The sequence below is a fragment of the Oryctolagus cuniculus genome, chromosome 20 (assembly GCF_964237555.1).
Source record: "Oryctolagus cuniculus chromosome 20, mOryCun1.1, whole genome shotgun sequence".
NCBI lineage: Eukaryota > Metazoa > Chordata > Mammalia > Lagomorpha > Leporidae > Oryctolagus > Oryctolagus cuniculus.
In genome coordinates, this window is record NC_091451.1 from 47,373,528 (window position 1) to 47,391,883 (window position 18,356).

The window sequence follows — 18,356 nt, forward strand, 5'->3', positions numbered from 1 at the left end:
ACTCCCAGACACACCCACTCCCTACACACTGCCAGACACACTCACTCCCAGACACACTCACTCCCAGACACACTCACTCCCTACACACTGCCAGACACACTCACTCCCAGACACGCTCACTCCCAGACACACTCACTCCCAGGCACACTCATTCCCAGACATGCTCAGTCCTTCAGGCACCTTTGATCACACTCATGGGCACCATGCATGATGTCCCCTCCAGGTGCCCGAGTCCCAGCTCCTAGGACCAGGGGCGCTCCCCCTCCCTGCCCTGTGGCTGCAGCCACCGAGGGAGACAGACAGGCACCATGAACCCGCAGGGCTGCTGGGGGCGAGCACGGAGTTTATTCAGGGCAGGGCCAGGGGCTTAGTAGCACACGCCTTCCACGTCTGCCACGACCACAGACACGTTGACGTGGGTGGGTTTACCCGCCAGGCGGTCGATGGTCTTCTGGGTGAAGTGCTCGGCCAGGCCCTCATGGCCCACCACGCAGGAGTAGCTGTCCCCCTGGTTCCAGTCCTCGGCCGACACGCGCAGCAGGCTGGTGACGGCGTAGGTGGTGGGTTCCTGGCCGGGCTCAGGCAGGGGCTTCCACACCAGGTATCTGTCCTGGGAGACCTCCTGGCCCTGGTGCTTCCAGGACACCAGCACGTCCTTGGGGCTGAAGCCCCTCACCAGGCAGGTCAGTGTCACCAGCTCGTTAAGGGCCAGCTCCTCAGTCGGCGGCGGCAGCAGGTGGACCTGGGGCGGGGTGATGACGCCTGGAAGTGGGAGAGCGAGGTCAGGGTGGCAGGGGAGGACTGAGCCCCACTGTCCTCCTCGCTGGCCTCAGTTTCCCTCTATGAGCCTTGGAGGGAGACTCACAGCCCAGGAGGGGAGGGAAGAGTCAAGCCAGGGTGAGGTTAGCAGCCCATTGCCCGGGAGTGGGGTCAGGCTCACATGTATCTTTGCTGATGGTGGCTATCAGGGAGCCGCTGTCTATCTCAGGGTGGGTGACTGTGCAGGTGAATTTTTTCCCCGCATTCCAGGGCTCCGCACTGCCGGGCAGCACGCTGGACACACTGTAGCCACTGCTGAGGTCACGCTGGGCGCTCTGCTGGACGGGCTCCTTCCCGTTTGTGGGCTCCCAGGTGAAGACGGTGCCCTCGGGGTCCTTCAGGCCGCTCAGGGTGCAGGTGAGGCTGGCATCTCGGCCCAGGAGCAGGTCCCCGATGTCTGGCCGCTGCAGGGACAGGCTGGGCTGGCAGTGGGCGGTGAAGCGGCTGCGGCTGATGGCGGGGCAGTTTTTGCAGGGGTCCTCTGAATAGAGAAGGTGGACTTGTCAGTGGCCTCAGGCTCCCTTCCCCTTCAGCCCAGGCTGCCTCCCAGCAGCCCACCCCGGTGAGTCACGGCCCCACCCCCAGCTGCCCTCTGACCTGGGGGGCAGGGCACAGTGAGGTCCTGGCCCTCGTCATCGTTGTGCTCCACGTGGCAGGCCACACAGTTTCCTGCGGGACACTCTTCAGGTGGGAGGATCAGCAGGCTGCACGTGGTGTACAGGTTCGAGGGTGGAGACGGGACGGGCGGGAAATTCATGTTCGTCCCGCTGACGTTCCAGCTCACACTCAGAGGGCCCAGGGGGAAGAAGCCCCGGATCAGGCAGCCGACGACCACGGTCTGTCCCGACACAGGTCCAGGGAGGATCAGGGGAAAGAGGCTGGGGGTTTTTGCGGGTTCTGTAACATAGGACACACTATGAGACTATCACAGTCACGAGGCTGCAACCCCAGACAGCCCTGGGAGCACCGATCCCCTCATGCCTTGTCATAGACAGAACCTGGCCCAGAGAGGGGAGGAGACCAGCCCAGGGTCACACAGCAGCTGGGCCAGGACTGGGGCCGGAAGTGTCCAGCTGGCTCTGCTGCCCTGTGTCTCCAGGCTCCTCGGGGCTGAGCTGCTCAAGCCTGGCTGGCACGGAGCCGTCGAGGGCCGCAGGCTCCCCGGCCTCAGGGCCCCTGGGCAGTGTGCACAGGGTGGGGTGCTGAAGGGAGGAGGGGACAGGCTGGCTGGAGCAGTGAAGCAGGCTGGGCCTGGTGAAGGCCGAGGGGAGGCAGGGGTGGGGCCCAGCTCTGTGCTCAGCTTGCACTGCCCTTGCCAGGGTCCCAGACCCTCGCCCCAGCCCCACGTCCCACACTCACACCCCTCCCCCATGAGCAGCAGTCGCCAGCCCTCATGGCCACCAGGGCTCCAATGCCAAGGAGCGCTTGTTCCTGGAGCTCTGACCACATGGCCGCCTCCTGCCCAGGACGTCTCTGAGTCCTGCAGGACAGGGGTGACCGACAGCGCCCAGAGGCACAGGCTCCGCCCTAGGAACACAGGCGCCCCCTACTGCACTAGGGCTCAGGTCTTCAATGGTTTTCATGCCTGGAACCCCACACCTGGGAACAAGCTTAGCCCCAGACACAGACTTTGCACTTCCCCCAGAGGCCTCAGAGACTGTTCACAGCAGCCTCTTCAGCCCAGCCCAGCCTAGCCTAGTTCAGCCCAGCCCCTCTAACATAGCTCAGCCCAGCCCAGCTCAGCCCTGGCCAGCCCACTTCATTCCAGTGCATCCCAGCATAGCTCAGCCCAGCCCAGGTAGCCTGCCCATTCCAGCTCAGCATAGCTCAGCGCGGCCCAACCCAACCTTGACCATCCTTAGCCAGCCCAGCGCAGCTCAACCCAGTCCAGCCCAGCCCAGCTCAGCCTATCCAGCCCAGCTCAGGCCAGCCCAGCCCAGCCTAGGCCAGCCCAGCCCAGCCCAGCCCAGCACAGCACTGCCTACCCATCCCAGCTCAGCCTGCACAGTTCTTCCCAGCCCATCCCAGCATAGCTAAGCCCAATCCAGCCCAACCCTGCCCATACCAGCTCAGTCCAACTTAGTCTGCTAAGTCTAACCATTTTCCACCCAGCCAATCCCTACATAGCACATCAAGCTCAACCCAACCCTTCCCATCCCATCTCAGCCTTCCCTGCCCAGCCTAGCCTAGCCTAGCCCAGCTCAGCCCAGCCCAGCTCAGCCCAGTCCAGCCCAGCCCAGCCCAGCTCAGCCCAGCCCAGCTCAGCCTAGCCTAGCCCAGCCCAGCCCAGCTCAGCCCAGCCCAGGCAAGCCCAGGCAAGCCCATCCCAGCCCAGCTCAGCCCAGTCCAGCCCAGCCCATCCCAGCCCTGCCAAGCTCATCCCAGCCCAGCCCAGCCCAGCCCAGCTCAGCCCAGCCCAGCCCAGCCCAGCCCAGCCCAGCTCAGCTCAGCCCATCAAGCCCAGCTCAGCCCAGCCCAGCCCAGCTTAGCCCAGCCCAGCTCAGGCCAGCCCAGCCAAGCCCAGCCCAGCTCAGGCCAGCCCAGCCCAGCACAGCACAGCATTGCCTACCCATCCCAGCTCAGCCTACACAGTTCTTCCCAGGGCATCCCAGCATAGCTAAGCCCAATCCAGCCCAACCCTGCCCATACCAGCTCAGTCCAACTCAGTCTGCTAAGTCTAACCCTTTTCCACCCAGCCAATCCCTACATAGCACATCAAGCTCAACCCAACTCTTCCTATCCCATCTCAGCCTTCCCTGCCCAGTCTAGCCTAGCCCAGCCCAGCTCAGCCCAGCCCAGCCCAGCCCATCCTAGTCAAGCCCAGCCCATCCCAGCCCTGCCAAGCTCATCCCAGCCCAGCCCAGCCCAGGCCAGCCCAGCTCAGTCCAGCCCAGCCCAGTTCAGGCCATCCCAGGCCAGCCCAGGCTAGCCCAGGCCATCCCAGGCCAGCACAGCTCATCCTAGCCCAGCCCAGCCCAGCTCAGCCCAGCCCAGTTCAGTTCATCCCAGCCAAGCCACTCCCAGCAGAGTTCAGCCCAGCCCAATTCACCCCAGCTAAGTCATGCTCAGCCCATTTATTGCAATCCAGCTCTGCAGGACTCAGCTCAGCCCAGCCCAGCCCAGCCCAGCCCAGTTCAGGGAGGGGGTGGGTGTCCATCAGGTTCCCACGTCCTCCTCTGCTGTCTCTGTCCCAGCCCAGCCCATGTCCAGATCAGCCTGCAGGGCTCTTGGCACTGCCTCCAGGGACTCGGCTCATCCTGACTGAGTTGGGCTCTGCCGGGCTCAGCCCCCTGTCCCAGCCTTTACCAGCAGTGGCTGTGTCCTGCCTGTGGTCGCTGGGCTCCTGGCCGTGGTCTCCCTCTCCCTCCCTTCTTTGGCTGATGCCTGTTCTCCCTCTGCCCCCAGGAGCCTCAGGACCAGCCTGGCTGCGACTACTCCTGGGCAGAGATGCAGAGTCCCGTGGACCAACCTGTCTGGGCTGCTGGAGGAGCACCGTGGAGGGTCAGGTCTCTCTGGCCAGGCTGCCCTGCACTGTGGGTCCATGCCTGACCAGAGCTCCCCATCTACACCCTCTGCTGCTGGCCCAGAGGGGCTGAGTGGAGTGGGAGCCAGGCCTGGTCCGGGCCCCTCCTGGAAAGCTGTGCACCTGCTCTGGCTCTTTGTCCATGGCTGGGCTGGGGCTGGCTGCTGAGTGTGACTGGGGAGGCTGCGTGACTGTGGGTCTGGCCCCACGTTGGGGTCACTCACCACTTCCTGTCCCAGCAGACAGTGCAGCTCATCTCCACGTCATGTCTGGTCTGTGGTCTGTCTGTGGTGGGGACAGGTGTGTGTGCCCTGGGCTTTGTACCCCAGGGGCCAGGGAGGGAGGAGGGCTCCACGTGGCCGGCCACAGGACGGGCTGGGGGCTGAGATGCAGGGAAAGTGCATGGGGACCTTGTGGCCGTGCGTCTTAGTCATTTGTGGCTGCTGCAACAAACACAGCACAGACGGGCAGGCTTCGCCAGAAGGCACTGATTTCTCCCAGGTCTGCAGGCTGGAGGCCGGCGTCAGGGAGGGGATTCTCCCAGTGTGCACGCCTGGAGAGAGAGAGGGCGAGCCAGAGATCAATCTGGATGCCCCATGTGGAGGGAGAGAGACACACACACACACACACAGAGACAGAGAGAGAGAGAGAGAGAGAGAGAGAGAGAGATCAATCAGTGCACCTCGCGTGGATAGAGAGAGGGTGCGAGGCTGCTTTGGGTGCTGTTCCCAGCTCACGCTCAGTGGGCCCAGGGGGAAGAAGCCCTGGATCAGGCAGCTGACGACCACGGTCTCTCCCGACAGAGGACAGGGGAGTCTCAGCGGGCAGAGGCTGGGGCTTTCCGTGGGATCTGCAACACAGGACACGCTGTGAGACTGTCGCCATCACATGGCGGCTACCCCGGAGCACGGGCAGGCGATATCCCAGTGTCCATGTTTACAGTTCTTCACCGTTCACTTGTGGGCTGTATTTCATTGTGTACACACTTGTAGTATTACACAGCATACATGTGGTTTGTATTTAATGGTGTATGTGTGGGTATTCTGCAGAGCATGTGTGTGTGGTATTTCATGCTGTATGTGTGTGTATTTTACGGTATATGTGGCTGTATTTTGTGGTGTATGTGTGTGTGGTATATCTTGGTACATGTGGGCTGTATTTCATGGTGTGTGTTTGGTACTTCATCGTGTACTTGTGGGCTGTATTTCACTGTAAGTTTGTGTGGCATATCATTGTGTACATGTGGGCTGTATTTTGTGGTGTATTTGTGTGTGGTATTTCGTGGTATATAAGGGCTGTATTTCACGGTGTATGTATGTGTCGTATTTCATGGTGTACTTGTGGGTTGTATTTCATGGTGTACATGCATGTGTGGTATTTCATAGTGTACCTGTGTTTGGTATTTCACGGTTTATGTGTGTATGGTATTTCATGGTGTACATGTGGGTTGTATTTCATGGTATACCTGTGAGTGGTATTTCATGGTACCCATGTGTGTGGTATTTTGTGGTGTACAGGTGGGCTGTATTTTGTGGTTTATGTGTGTGTGGTATTACATGGTACATGTCAGCTGTATTTCATGTTGTGTGTGTGTGGTATTTCATGATGTAACATGTGTGTGGTATTTCATGGTTTATGTGTGTATGGTATTTCATGGTGTATATGTGGCCTGTATTTCTTGGTATACCTGTGAGTGGTATTTCATGGTACACATGTGTGTGGTATTTTGTGGTGTACAGGTGGGCTGTATTTTGTGGTTTATGTGTGTGTGGTATTACATGGTACATGTCAGCTGTATTTCATGTTGTGTGTGTGTGGTATTTCATGGTTTATGTGTGTATGGTATTTCATGGTGTACATGTGGCCTGTATTTCTTGGTATACCTGTGAGTGGTATTTCATGGTACACATGTGTGTGGTATTTTGTGGTGTACACGTGGCCTTATTTTGTGGTGTATGTGTGTGTGGCATTACATGGTACATGTCAGATGTATTTCATGTTGTATGTGTGTGTGGTATTTCATGATGTAACATGTGTGTGGTATTTCATGGTACACATGTGTATGGTATTTTGTGGTACATGTGGGCTGTATTTCATGGTGCACGTGTCTGTGGTAGTTTGTGGTGTGTGTAGTGATGGTAGTTCGTGGTACACAGGAAGCTCATGTTCTTTGTCCAGTCTTTTGTCCATGCACACCTAGGTCGAGTCCTGGGGCGTTTCCTTTGGGTAAGGACCTGGGAACAGGACTAGTTGTTTGCGAGACGACCATATGTTTGCACGTGGCCTTCTGATTGACGCTCCTGCCAGCCACATGCAAGGAGTCCCTTGGCTCCACCTCCTCCCTAACACTTATCTTTGCTCTTTTGGACAGGGCCACCCTGATATTACAAGGTGGGGTCTCACGATGAGTTCATGTGCGTTTCCATGGAGGCCAGTTTGACGGCAAGGCTGCCACGGGTGCCCACTCAGGCCCACCCCTCCAGCCCAGGCACAGCTGGAATCTTTTTTTTTTTTTAAGATTTATTTATTTATTTGCCAGTCAGAGGTACAAAGAGAGAGATGGAGAGGCAGAGAGAGAGAGAGAGAGAGAGAGAGAGAGAGATCTTCCAATCAATGGTTCGCTCCCAAGGTGGCCTCAATGGCAGGAGCTGTGTCAATCCAAGCCAGGAGCCAGGAGCTTCTTCCGGGTCTCCCACGCGGGTGCAGGGGCCCAAGGCCGTGGGCTGTATTCCACTGCTTTCCCAGGCAATAGCAGAGAGCTGGATTGGAAGTGGAGCAGCCGGGTCTTGAACTGGTGCCCATATAGGATTCCCGTGCATCAGTCCAGGGCGTTAACCTGCTGTGCAAAGTGCTGGCCCCAGAGCTGGAATCTCACTGGCAGGCGGCTCCCGGGGAAGGAACAGCTGTGGGAGCTGCTGCACTTCGTGTCCTGTGGGGGCCACGGCTCCGCGGCAGAGGCTGCCCTGAGCAGGAAGCAGCCCGGGTCCTCGTGGTTGCCGTGGCAGCACTGGTGAGGCCTGGGTCTGGAGCATCAGGGCCCCCAGGTGTGCAGCCGCAGGGTCTGGAGGCCTTGGGGAGCAGGCAGACAGCAGGAGGAGTGCGGATGGTGTGGCCAGCGTTTACGACCAGGAATCAGTGCTCAGGGGTGGCCCCGAGCTCGGGACCAGGACTGAATAAGCTGACCTCAGCTCGCTGACCAGTTACAGGGGCAGTGACCTGGAGCTTGGGTTACTGACCAGGGCCACTGCCTGTGTTCAGGACCCAACTCAGGACCTGAAGCAGGGCTCAGCAGTAGCCCCAGGGAGCAGTGGGCAAACGCAGGGTCCAGAACTCAGGGGTGGGGAGCTGTAACCAGTGACAGGGTCAGGACAGGTGCAGGGCCCAGGACCAGGACTGAGTGAGTAGAACCAGGGCTGAGGGACCAGAACCAGGGCTCAGTAACCTGAAACAGGGTCAGTCACCAGGACCAGGGCTCAGTGCTCAGGACCAGGTCCGTGGGCACTCCAGGGAGGCATCCGCCTGAGCCCTCCCCGGAGGAGCACTGGTCTTGGACTTGAGCCACCTGCAGGGCCAGGCTGTATCTGGGGCACCGCGTCCAGTCCATGCTGAAGTTCCTGTGTTGGAGTGGCAGTTGTCCCCCAGTCTGCAGCCACCGTGGCTTCCCTGAGCCATCGTCCAGCAGAGCGAGAACATTCGTCTGGGAAGGGTTGAGTGCACCTGGCAGGGGGATGGGGGGGTCCGCTGCTTCATGGAGGGCTGGGCTCTGGCATGCAGAGCTGGCTTTCCCAGGGGCTCTTGCACGCTTCCCTCCTGCAGAGACAGGGGCAGCTGAGGGTGGGCGGTGTCCTCACCCTCTCCCCTGTCCCAGCCCGGGCCTGGCTCCCAGGAGCCTTGGTGGAATCCTCAGCTGCTGTACCTGGGGACGCTCCCACCCTGACCCAGGGCACCCATGTCCCAGTTCCTGCAGGTTCCCTTGTGCCCCTCTATGGCAGCAGCAGTCACCTCTCCTTGGGCCCGGTACCCCCTCCCCAGGGCATCCCCACACCTGTGCCTCAGTACTGGGGTCCCTCTTTGCTGCCAGGTGGGCCCCGGATGCTGGTCACGGTCAGAGCTGTGCTGTAGAACAGGCTCAGCAGGAAGAGAGTGAGGAGGGTGACGGTGGTGGGCCACAGGTTGGCGCCGGGGGCCTCCTCCTCCAGGCTGTCCTGTGGCAGATCCAGCACCACACAGGGCAGGGGCTCCTGACAACCTGCAAGACACAGAAGGCCTGCCAGGACGTGAACGTGTGGGTGGGGCCTGGGCCCAAGGCCTTCCCTCCCATGCCTCCTCAGGGGCTGGGGGTGGAGTGGTGGGGTCTCTATGTGGTCTGAGGGTGAGAGCAGGGCCCATAGGGGGTTGGTCCCTACAAGTGTCTTAGCGCAGCTGCAGGACAGGAGGCGGGGCAGTGTCCTTGCTGGTCCAGGGAAGGTTTGGCCGGGGCCCTGCTGGCCTGAGCTGAGCCACGTGTCAGTGGCTCCTGCCTAAGCCCTGCTCTTGGGCTGGCCTTGGCCGGGACCTGGGTGCAGAGAGGACCAGGCACACCTCAAGGTCTGAGTGTGGGGGTCAGTGTGCCCAGGGCATTAGCAGGGACCTTGGTGTGAGCAGAGCCTCTGTTCTTCCCCAGGGAAGTGGCTGAGGGATGGCCAGCGAAGGCCAGCAGCACAGCGGCCAGCAGGGTGGACCAGGTGTCCTAGGTCCTGGGTCACGGATCTCTGTGTTGATTGGAGTTGACTAGTTTGTCTTATAATGGAATATCTGGTCACAGCTATCAATCTATTATTTATCTATCACACATCTAGAAAGCTCTCATCCATCCATCTCTCTAACTACAGTTCCCAAATCTCCTTACCTGTACATTAACCCAGCCATCTCTCTACCCATCCATTTAGCCACTGATGCATCTATCTACCTGTCCATGCATCCATCTGTGCATCCACCCATCCATGGTCCTGTATGTCTGCTCTCCCTCTGTTAAGGATCCCTGTTTCCCTCTTTGCTAGGAAGCCGACCCTGTCTCATTCCTGGGCATCATGGGCATCTGAGGCAGGAGCAGGGGCCCCATTTCCTGTGGGAGTCCTGGTGCCAGGGGTTCCTACACTGGTCTGGGACTGTTCTGGGGCTCCTGGGGTGCAAACAGAAGCCCAAGGCGTGAGGAGGGGCCTGTGTGGGTGGTCTCTGCTCAGCCCCTCTCTGCCTGTGGTTTGGCTCAGACTGGGGCATAGGAGGGGATTGGAGGGTTGAGTCTGGGGGCCCAGCAGTGAGCAGGCCCTGCCTAGGGTGGGCTGTGGAACTGGTCCATGAGCTGTGCATGGCTGGACATTCAGGGAGGCCCAGAGAGGGCCAGCAGGATCATGGACAGCAGGGCTGGGCCTGGGGAAACCGTCTGGGGTCGGGTGGGGATGCCCCCGCCTTCTGGGAGCTGGGTCTGGGCTGTGAGCTCTCCTGCAGCTGAGGGGGACGTGTGTGAGCGTGTGTGGCCTGTGAGCACGTGTGTGTGTGCAGGCCCCAGAGAGCGTGGTGCGGGGTGGGGCCTGCTGTGTGCCCTGTGTGTGTCAGCACTGTCCTGCACTGCTGGGCGGTGTCTGCCTGCGGCTGACCTCTGACAGGCTGGGGGTCTGCTGGGCGACCTCTTCCCAGGGATCCCTGCACCCAGCCGCTGTTCCTCCCCCTCCCTCCCTCGTCCTCTGCACCAGGGCAATGGCTGTACCCCTGCTGCCAGGAACTCCTGCTGGTGTCCACGGCTCTGGGTGCGACCTGAGCTGTGCCTGCACTGCCTCAGAATCCACCCCGGCTCAGCCTCCCCTCTCACTGCTCCCTCCCAGACACACTCACTCCCTACACACTCACTCCCAGACATGCTCACTCCCAGACACGCTCACTCCCAGACACACTCACCTCCTACACACTGCCAGACACACTCACTCCCAGACACACTCACTCCCAGACACACCCACTCCCAGACACACTCACTCCCAGAAACAGTCACTCCCAGACACACCCACTCCCAGACATGCTCCCTCCCAGTCATGCTCCCTCCCAGACACACCCACTCCCAGGCACACTCACCCCCATGCACATTCACTCCCAGGCATGTTCACTCCCAGACACACTCACTCCCAGGACCACTCCCTCCCAGACACACTCACTCCCTATAAAACACTCCCAGACACACTCACTCCCAGGTACACATACTCCCAGACACACTCATTCCCAGACATGCTCACTCTCAGGCACCTGTGTTCACACTCATGCTCACATGCACACTCACGGGCACAATGCATGATGTCCCCTCCAGGTGCCCGAGGTCCCAACACCTAGGACCAGGGGCGCTCCACCTCCCCGCCCTGTGGCTGCAGCCCCCGAGGAGACAGACTGGCACAATGAACCCGCAGGGCTGCTGGGGGCGAGCACGGAGTTTATTCAGGGCAGGCCAGGGGCTCAGTAGCACACGGCTTCCACGTCTGCCACGACCACAGACACGTTGACGTGGGTGGGTTTACCCGCTTGGCGGTCGATGGTCTTCTGGGTGAAGTGCTCGGCCAGGCCCTCATGGCCCACCACGCAGGAGTAGCTGTCCCCCTGGTTCCAGTCCTTGGCCGACACGCGCAGCAGGCTGGTGACGGCGTAGGTGGTGGGTTCCTGGCCGGGCTCAGGCAGGGGCTTCCACACCAGGTAGCTGTCTTTGGGGACCACCAGGGTGCCGTTGTGTGTCCAGGACACCAGCACGTCCTTGGGGCTGAAGCCCCTCACCAGGCAGGTCAGCGTCACCTGCTCATTCAGGGCCAGCTCCTCAGTCGGCGGCGGCAGCAGGTGGACCTGGGGTGGGGTGAGGCTGCCTGGAAGGGGGAGAGTGAGGTCAGGGTGGCAGGGGAGGACCGAGCCCCACTGCCCCGCGTGCCGGCCTCAGTTTCCCTCTGTTTTCCGGGGAAAGGAGCCTCGGAGCCCAGGAGGGGAGGGAGAAGTTATACCCCGGGGGTGAGGAGAGGAGCCCATTGCCCAGGGGTGGGGTCAGGCCCACCTCTGCTGATGGTGGCTGTCAGGGAGCCGCCCTCTATCTCAGGGTGGGTGACTGTGCAGGTGAACTCTGTCCCCGCATTCCAGGGCTCCGCACAGCCGGGCAGCACGCTGGACACACTGTAGCAGCCGCACGGGTAACTCTGGACGCTCTGCTGGACGGGTTCGTTCCCGTTTGTGGGCTCCCAGGTGAAGACGGCGCCCTCGGGGTCCTTCAGGCCGCTCAGGGTGCAGGTGAGGCTGGCCTTCGATTCCAGGAGCAGGTCCCCGATGTCTGGCCGCTGCAGGGACAGGCTGGGCTCCCCGCAGGAGGTGGGGGGGCAGTAGCAGTGGCAGTCTGAACGTGTGGAAACAGAGAGGGCTCGGTCTGTCAGTGTGCAGCTCGCTCATCCCTCCCCAGGCTGCCATCCGCCCCTGTATTGTCCAGCCCAGCAGCCCACACGCGGCCTCAGGGCCCCCGGCCGCCCTCTGACCTTGGCAGGGCACAGTCAGATCCTGGCCCTCATCATAGTTGTGCTCCACATGGCAGGTCACATTTCCATCTCTAGGACACTCTTCAATTGTCAGGCTCAGCAGGCTGCTCGTGGTGTAGAGGCTCGAGGGGGGAGACGGGACAGGAGGGAAGATCACGTCCCCCTCGCTGCCGTTCCAGCTCACACTCAGAGGGCCCAGGGGGAAGAAGCCCCGGATCAGGCAGCCGACGACCACAGGCTGTCCACACTCAGGACAGGTCAGGCTCAGCGGGAAGAGGCGGGGAGAGGTTGCGTTCACTGCAACACAGGACACGCTGTGAGACCATCGAAGTCACATGGCTGCAACCCCAGAACACCCTGGGAGCACAGGACCCTGCCTGCATCGTCACAGCCAGAACCTGGCCCAGAGAGGGGAGGAGACCAGCCCAGGGTCACACAGCAGCGGGGCAGGACTGGGGCCGGAAGTGTCCAGCTGGCTCTGCTGCCCTGTGTCTCCCAGGCTCCTCGGGGCTGAGCTGCTCAAGCTTGGCTGGCACGGAGCCGTCGAGGGCCCCAGGCTCCCCAGCCTCAGGGCCCCTGGGCAGTGTGTACAGGGTGGGGTGCTGAAGGGAGGAGGGGACAGGCTGGCTGGAGCAGTGAAGCAGGCTGGGCCTGGTGAAGGCCGAGGGGAGGCAGAGGTGGGGCCCAGCTCTGTGCCCAGCTTGCACTGCCCTTGCCAGGGTCCCAGACCCTCGCCCCAGCCCCACGTCTCATACTCACACCCCTCCCCCAACGAGCAGCAGTCGCCAGCCCTCCTGGCCACCAGGGCTCCAATGCCAAGGAGCGCTTGTTCCTGGAGCTCTGACCACACGGCCGCCTCCTGCCCAGGACGTCTCTGAGTCCTGCAGGACAGGGGTGACCGACAGCGCCCAGAGGCACAGGCTCCGCCCTAGGAACACAGGCGCCCCCTACTGCACTAGGGCTCAGGTCTTCAATGGTTTTCATGCCTGGAACCCCACACCTGGGAACCAGCTTAGCCCCAGACACAGACTTTGCACTTCCCCCAGAGGCCTCAGAGACTGCAAGCTCAGCCCACTCAGCCCTCGCTGTCCTGCTCAGCCCTGCTCAGCCCAGCTCAGCTCAATTTAGCCCAGCTTCGTCCACCGACACTCAGCTCAGCGGACTGGGTCTGTTCAACATTTCCCAGCTCAGCCCAGCTTTGCCCAGCTCAGTCCAACAAAGCTCCGTCCAGCCCAAGTCACCTTAGCCCAGCTCAGCCCAGACCAGACCAACTCAGCTCAGCCCAGCCAATTCCAGCTCAGCCTAGTCAGGTCACCTCGTACGAGCTCAGCCCTATGCAGCCCAGTTCAGCCGAGCCCTGGTCTGTCTAGCCAGCCCAGCCCAGCCCAGCCCAGCCCAGCCCAGCCCAGCTCAGCTCAGTCCAGCCCAGCTCAGTTCAGCTCAGTTCAGCTCAGCACAGCCCAGCCCAGCCCAGCTCAGCCCAGCCCAGCTCAGCACAGCCCAGCCTAGCCCAGCTCAGCCCGGTTCAGCTCAGCTCAGCTCAGCACAGCTCAGCCCAGCTCAAGCCTAGTTTAGTTCAGTCCTGCACTGTCAGGTCAGCTCTCACCCATACCAGGTCAGCTCAGCCCAATTCAACATAGCTCAGCACAACTTACTCCAGCTCCTCTGTTCACAGTCCAGCTAAGATCAGATTTGCCTAGTTCAGGGCAGCCCAGCCAGGCCTTTCAGTCCAGCCTGCAGGGCTCAGTTCAGCCCAGCTCAGCCCAGCTCAGCCCGGCTAAGAACAGCTCAGCCCAGCGCAGCCCAGCCCAGCCCAGCTCAGCCCAGCTAAGACCAGCTCAGCCCAGCTAAGACCAGCTCAGCCAAGCCCAGCCCAGCCCAGCTCAGCCCAGCTAAGACCAGCTCAGCTCAGCCCAGCCCAGCTAAGACCAGCTCAGCCCTGCCCAGCCCAGCTAAGACCAGCTCAGCCCTACCCAGCCTAGTTCAGCAAGGGGTAGGCGTCCATCAGGTTCCCACGTCCTCCTCTGCTCCTCTCTGTCCCAGCACAGCCCACGTCCAGATCAGCCTGCAGGGCTCTTGGCACTGCCTCCAGGGACTCGGCTCATCCTGGGCTCAGTCCCCCGAGCCAAGCCTCTCCCGGCAGTGGCTGTGTCCTGCCTGTGGCCACTGGGCTCCTGGCCATGGTCCCCCTCTCCCTCTCTTCTTTGGCTGATGCCTGTTCTCCCTCTGCCCCCAGGAGCCTCAGGACCAGCCTGGCTGCGACTGCCCCTGTGCAGAGGGGCAGAGCCCCGTGGACCCACCTGTCTGGGCTGCTGGAGGAGCACCATGGAGGGTCAGGTCTCCCTGGCCAGGCTGCCCTGCACTGCGGGTCCACGCCTGTGCCAGAGCTCCCCATCTGCACCCTCTGCTGCTGGCCCAGAGGGGCTGAGTAGAGTGGGAGCCAGGCCTGGTCCGGGCCCCTCCTGGAGAGCTGTGCACCTGCTCTGGCTCTTTGCCCATGGCTGGGCTGGGGCTGGCTGCTGAGTGTGACTGGGGAGGCTGCGTGACTGTGGGTCTGGCCCCACGTTGGGGTCACTCAGCTGCCCACTTCCTGTCCCAGCAGACAGTGCAGCTCGTCTCCACGTCATACTTGTCTGTGGTCTGTCTGTGGTGGGGAGGTGTGTGTGTGGCGAGTGACCCGAGGTACCATGGAGGGAGGAGGGCTCCACGTGGCTGGCCACAGGATGGGCTGGGGGCTGAGATTCGGGAAGGAGAGGCTCAAATGGACACAAAGGCTCAGAGACACTGGGACAGGGAGGGAGACAGACAGCAGGGAGTGCTAGCCCAGGCCGAGATAAGGCCCTGTTCATGGGAGGGCCAGGGCTCAGGGGACAGGGCTGCCTTTGGTGCCACAGGGTTGGTGTCAGGATGGAGACAGCCATTATGCCATGGGCCTGGCGCCCCTGCACCTGTCCAGCCCCACAGGCAGCTGGGGTCCCAACTGAACCCCCTGCAGTTCCAGCTCTGCCTTTTCCGACTCGGGGTCTCTGGCCTGTGGCAGGCAGAGGGCGATGCTGTTCCTGGCCCTGGCTCCCTGCATCCACCCCAGTCCCCCACCCCATCTCTCTACTGGCTGCTCCGTCAGCGTTGCTGTCCCAAGTCCACCGCCCTTAGGGTTCCACAGCCACATTCAGGTACCCGACTGTCCTCACCCAGGGAAGGCTGGGTCAGGAGGGGTTGGGGAGCAGCAGGTGAGCTGGATTGTTCTGCATACACCTGCCCAGGATTTGGGTTGGCTGGGCTGGGGCCTGGGGTCTACCCAGAGGCGGGCCTGGCAGTGTCTTGTGAAGTGTGGGTGACCTGAAGCCCCCTGGCCACAGAGGCAGCACGGCGAGCCTGGGAGGTGCAGGGGCCAGGTCAGCAGGCTAGGTTGTGGTGTGGCCCGGGGTCCCGGCAGATGTGCCCTGGCCTGGCCACAGGGAGCTCGGCAGGTGTTGTGACGGCCGCACTCTCAGTGCGGGGACCTCGTGGCCGTGCGTCTTAGGCATTGCTGATGGCTGCAGCAAACACAGCGCAGACGGGCAGGCTTCAGAGAAGGCACTGATTTCTCCCAGTGCTGCAGGCTGGAGCCAGCGTCAGGCGGGGTCTTCTCCCAGTGTCCACACCTTGGGTTGGGGGGAGAGGGAGGAAGAGGGAGAGGAAGATCTTCCACCTGCTGGTTGGCTCCCCGAGGCCCACAACAGCTGGGACTGGGCAGGCAGAAGCCAGGAGCCTGGGTCTGGCTTGTGGGTGGCAGGGCCCAGGAGTGGAGTGGTCACTGCTGCTTCCCAGGTGCAGGTCAGCAGGAAGCTGGAATTGGAGGCGGAGCCAGGTCGTGACCCCAGGTGCTCCCATGTGGGCTGCGGGTGTCCTGAGGCAGCTTCACCTGCTGTGCTGCACACCTGTCCCTGCCTGGGCTTTGCCATGACCCAGGACGCAGGGCGGGGAGTGGTCTGGGGCAGCTGCAACCCGAGGTTGGACACTGGTCCCTGGGCCTCATCTGGTGGCCTTGTGTCTGGGACCAAAGCAGCCCAGTGTAGAACAAGGACAGTCTCATCTGCTCGGGGTTTGTCTGGGCCGTGACCCCAGAGACGTGGACTCCACACTCGGAGAACTCACACCGTGGTGGCTGTGTCCCCGGCTCGCTGGCCGGGACAGCTCCCCTGAGCCCTCAGGACTGGTGCTGGTGCGGCAGGAGAGGGACTGGGCAGCCTCAGGAAGCGAGGGAGACCCGGGAGCCATCGCAGCCCCGTGGTTTCCATGGCGGGTCGGTGGCCCAGCAGGAGCCCAGGTGGGCAGGCCTTGGAGCCGCTCCAGCCAGGCCGGACTCCCTGCCCCTTGCACATTTCTCTCTTTCTCCGCACTGCCTCCTTCCTTCCGTTTCCCCCGAGTTTGAAATCGCAGCTCTTGGACTCTGGCAGCAGCATTTGAGGTCCCATGGAGCCTTTGTCCGTCCTGTGGGGAGGCTCCGTGCCAGCTCCTCGCAGGCTGGGTCTCCTGGACACCTGTGCCCGAGACCCCTCCTCTGGGTCCCAGAGCCCCAGATTCCAGATAGGGAGCGGTGAGCAGTCAGTCTAGATGGCCTCTGTGCGCTGGACGTCCATGGGCGCTAGGGGTCGTGCTGTGAGGGTGTCGCTGAGTCGTCAGCCGCAGTGGGCGTCCTGAGCTCATCCCTGTGTGTGGAGGACGGGGTCCATGGGCGGGAGGAGCCCTCGGGAAGCAGCCTCCCTGGGAAGCAGTGGGCCGGCCTCCTGCAGCTGTGGTGGGGGCAGGGCCCGGGGCAGAAGGTAGGGCTGGAGGCAGGTCCTGCTGGCCTCGCTCGGCCCATGTCCTCATGGTGGACTCGGGCAGGCCTCAGTCCCTGGCTGCCAGGTGGGACCCTGAGGCAGGGATGTCCTTTGTTGTCTCCTTGGGGCCATTGCTGTCACTGGGCCCCTGTCCTGTGGGTCTCAGCACTGCCTGTGCGTGGAGGTGGGTGGGAGTAGGGAGAGAGTCTGTTGGGGGGGACAGAGAGATTTTTCTACATCGGCTTTGATTGGTGGCCTCGCTCAAGGTCACACTTCCATCAGGGTGGTGTAGTTTGAGGGTGTCTGTGCTGCTGCCCTTCCCCTGCTGGTTGCAGCTCTGGGCCCACGGGGTCCCGGGACCCCTGACCCGCAGCCCACAGCGGCGTCCCCGTGAGATCCTTCCAGGAGCCTGGATCTGGTGCTCTGAGCAGAGCGGGGCTTTGGCTGTGGGCCCTGGTGTGTGGGGGGGCTGTGCTCGCTCAGCAGGGGTGCGGCGCCCTCGCTCCAGCACAGCTTTTTTTTCTCGTTAAATATTTATTTATTTGAAGGCAGAATTACAGAGGAGAGAGATCCTGTGTGTGCTGATTCCCTCCCAGAGGGCTGCTAAGGCTGGGGCTGGGCCAGGCTGTGCCCTTCATCAGCCCTGACACAGGCAGGGGGACGCTGAGGTGCAGTGGCAGGTGCTAGCCCGGGTCCCCGTGGGTCTGCTGTGCTGTGGGTCAGTGCCCCAGGGAGACGGCCTGGCTGAGACGGCCTGACCTGGTGGAAGCCAGCGGGGCCTGGGCTGACCCTGGTGGAAGCCAGGCTGGTCCCGGCTAACCTGAACTCTTGGCCTTCCTGAAGCCTGGCTGGGGCTGGTGGGTGCCGTCCATGAGACCCTGTCCTGAGGGGTGCGAGGGCCCCATGGTCCCCACGGGGCTGTCCGTCCTTGCCCAGGCCTCGGGGCAATCTGGCCAGGCCTCCGTGGAGGGCCTGAGGACAGGGGTCTCAGCGGGGACACCTGGGCTGTGCCTGGGATGACTCAGCCGGCCCAGGGCTATTTCAGGGGTTTCAGCAGGTGCACGGGCACAGGAAGCTTCTGAAGAAGGAGCAACACAGGGGAAAACAACACGACCGTCCGTCCTCCTCGGTCCCACCTGCGCTGCACTCCTGACCCGGGGACCGCAGGCACTGAGTCCACCTCAGGCAGCCCGGGGCCTGGGCTTGTCCCCTCTCCACCCCTGCAACCCCTCAGGGCCTGAGAGGACGGAGTGAGGATGAGGAGTGCGGCCGTGACTGCACCTGCAAGTGGTGCCCGCCGGGGCCTCCCTGAGGGCTGCGGCCTTCCTGCAGGTCACGTCCTAGAGCGGTCAGCACTCAGGGCTCAGGATGTGTGCAAAGTCAGAGCCTTAGAGGATGCAGCTCAGGAGGAGTCCTGGTGTGTGCAATGGGGCGAGGCCCAGGCTCAGGACCAGGCTCAGGACCAGGGATCAGAGAGCAGGACCAGGGCTCAGTACTCAGGACCAGGGCCCAGGACCAGGGATCAGAGAGCAGGACCAGGGCTCAGTGAAGAGGACAAGGGCATAGTACACAAGACCAGGGCCCAGTTAGCAGGACCAGGACTCAGTCGTCATGACCAGGGCCCAATATCCAGACCACATTCAGTCATCAAGACTAGGAATTAGATAATAGGACTGGGGTCCG

General features: G+C 62.0%; 2 gene segments (V, D, J or C); both read right to left on the bottom strand.

The window, feature by feature from the left end:
- Nucleotides 1–323: 323 nt before the first annotated feature.
- Nucleotides 324–4,583, bottom strand: LOC138847176 (Ig alpha chain C region-like). The segment is given in 4 exon segments: nucleotides 324–762; nucleotides 941–1,300; nucleotides 1,417–1,716; nucleotides 4,567–4,583. Coding segments are annotated over 3 exon segments (915 nt in total).
- A 6,193-nt stretch (nucleotides 4,584–10,776) lies between these two features.
- LOC138843088 (Ig alpha chain C region-like) lies at nucleotides 10,777–13,539 on the bottom strand. The segment is given in 4 exon segments: nucleotides 10,777–11,217; nucleotides 11,400–11,732; nucleotides 11,869–12,165; nucleotides 13,524–13,539. Coding segments are annotated over 4 exon segments (1,029 nt in total).
- Nucleotides 13,540–18,356: the final 4,817 nt, after the last annotated feature.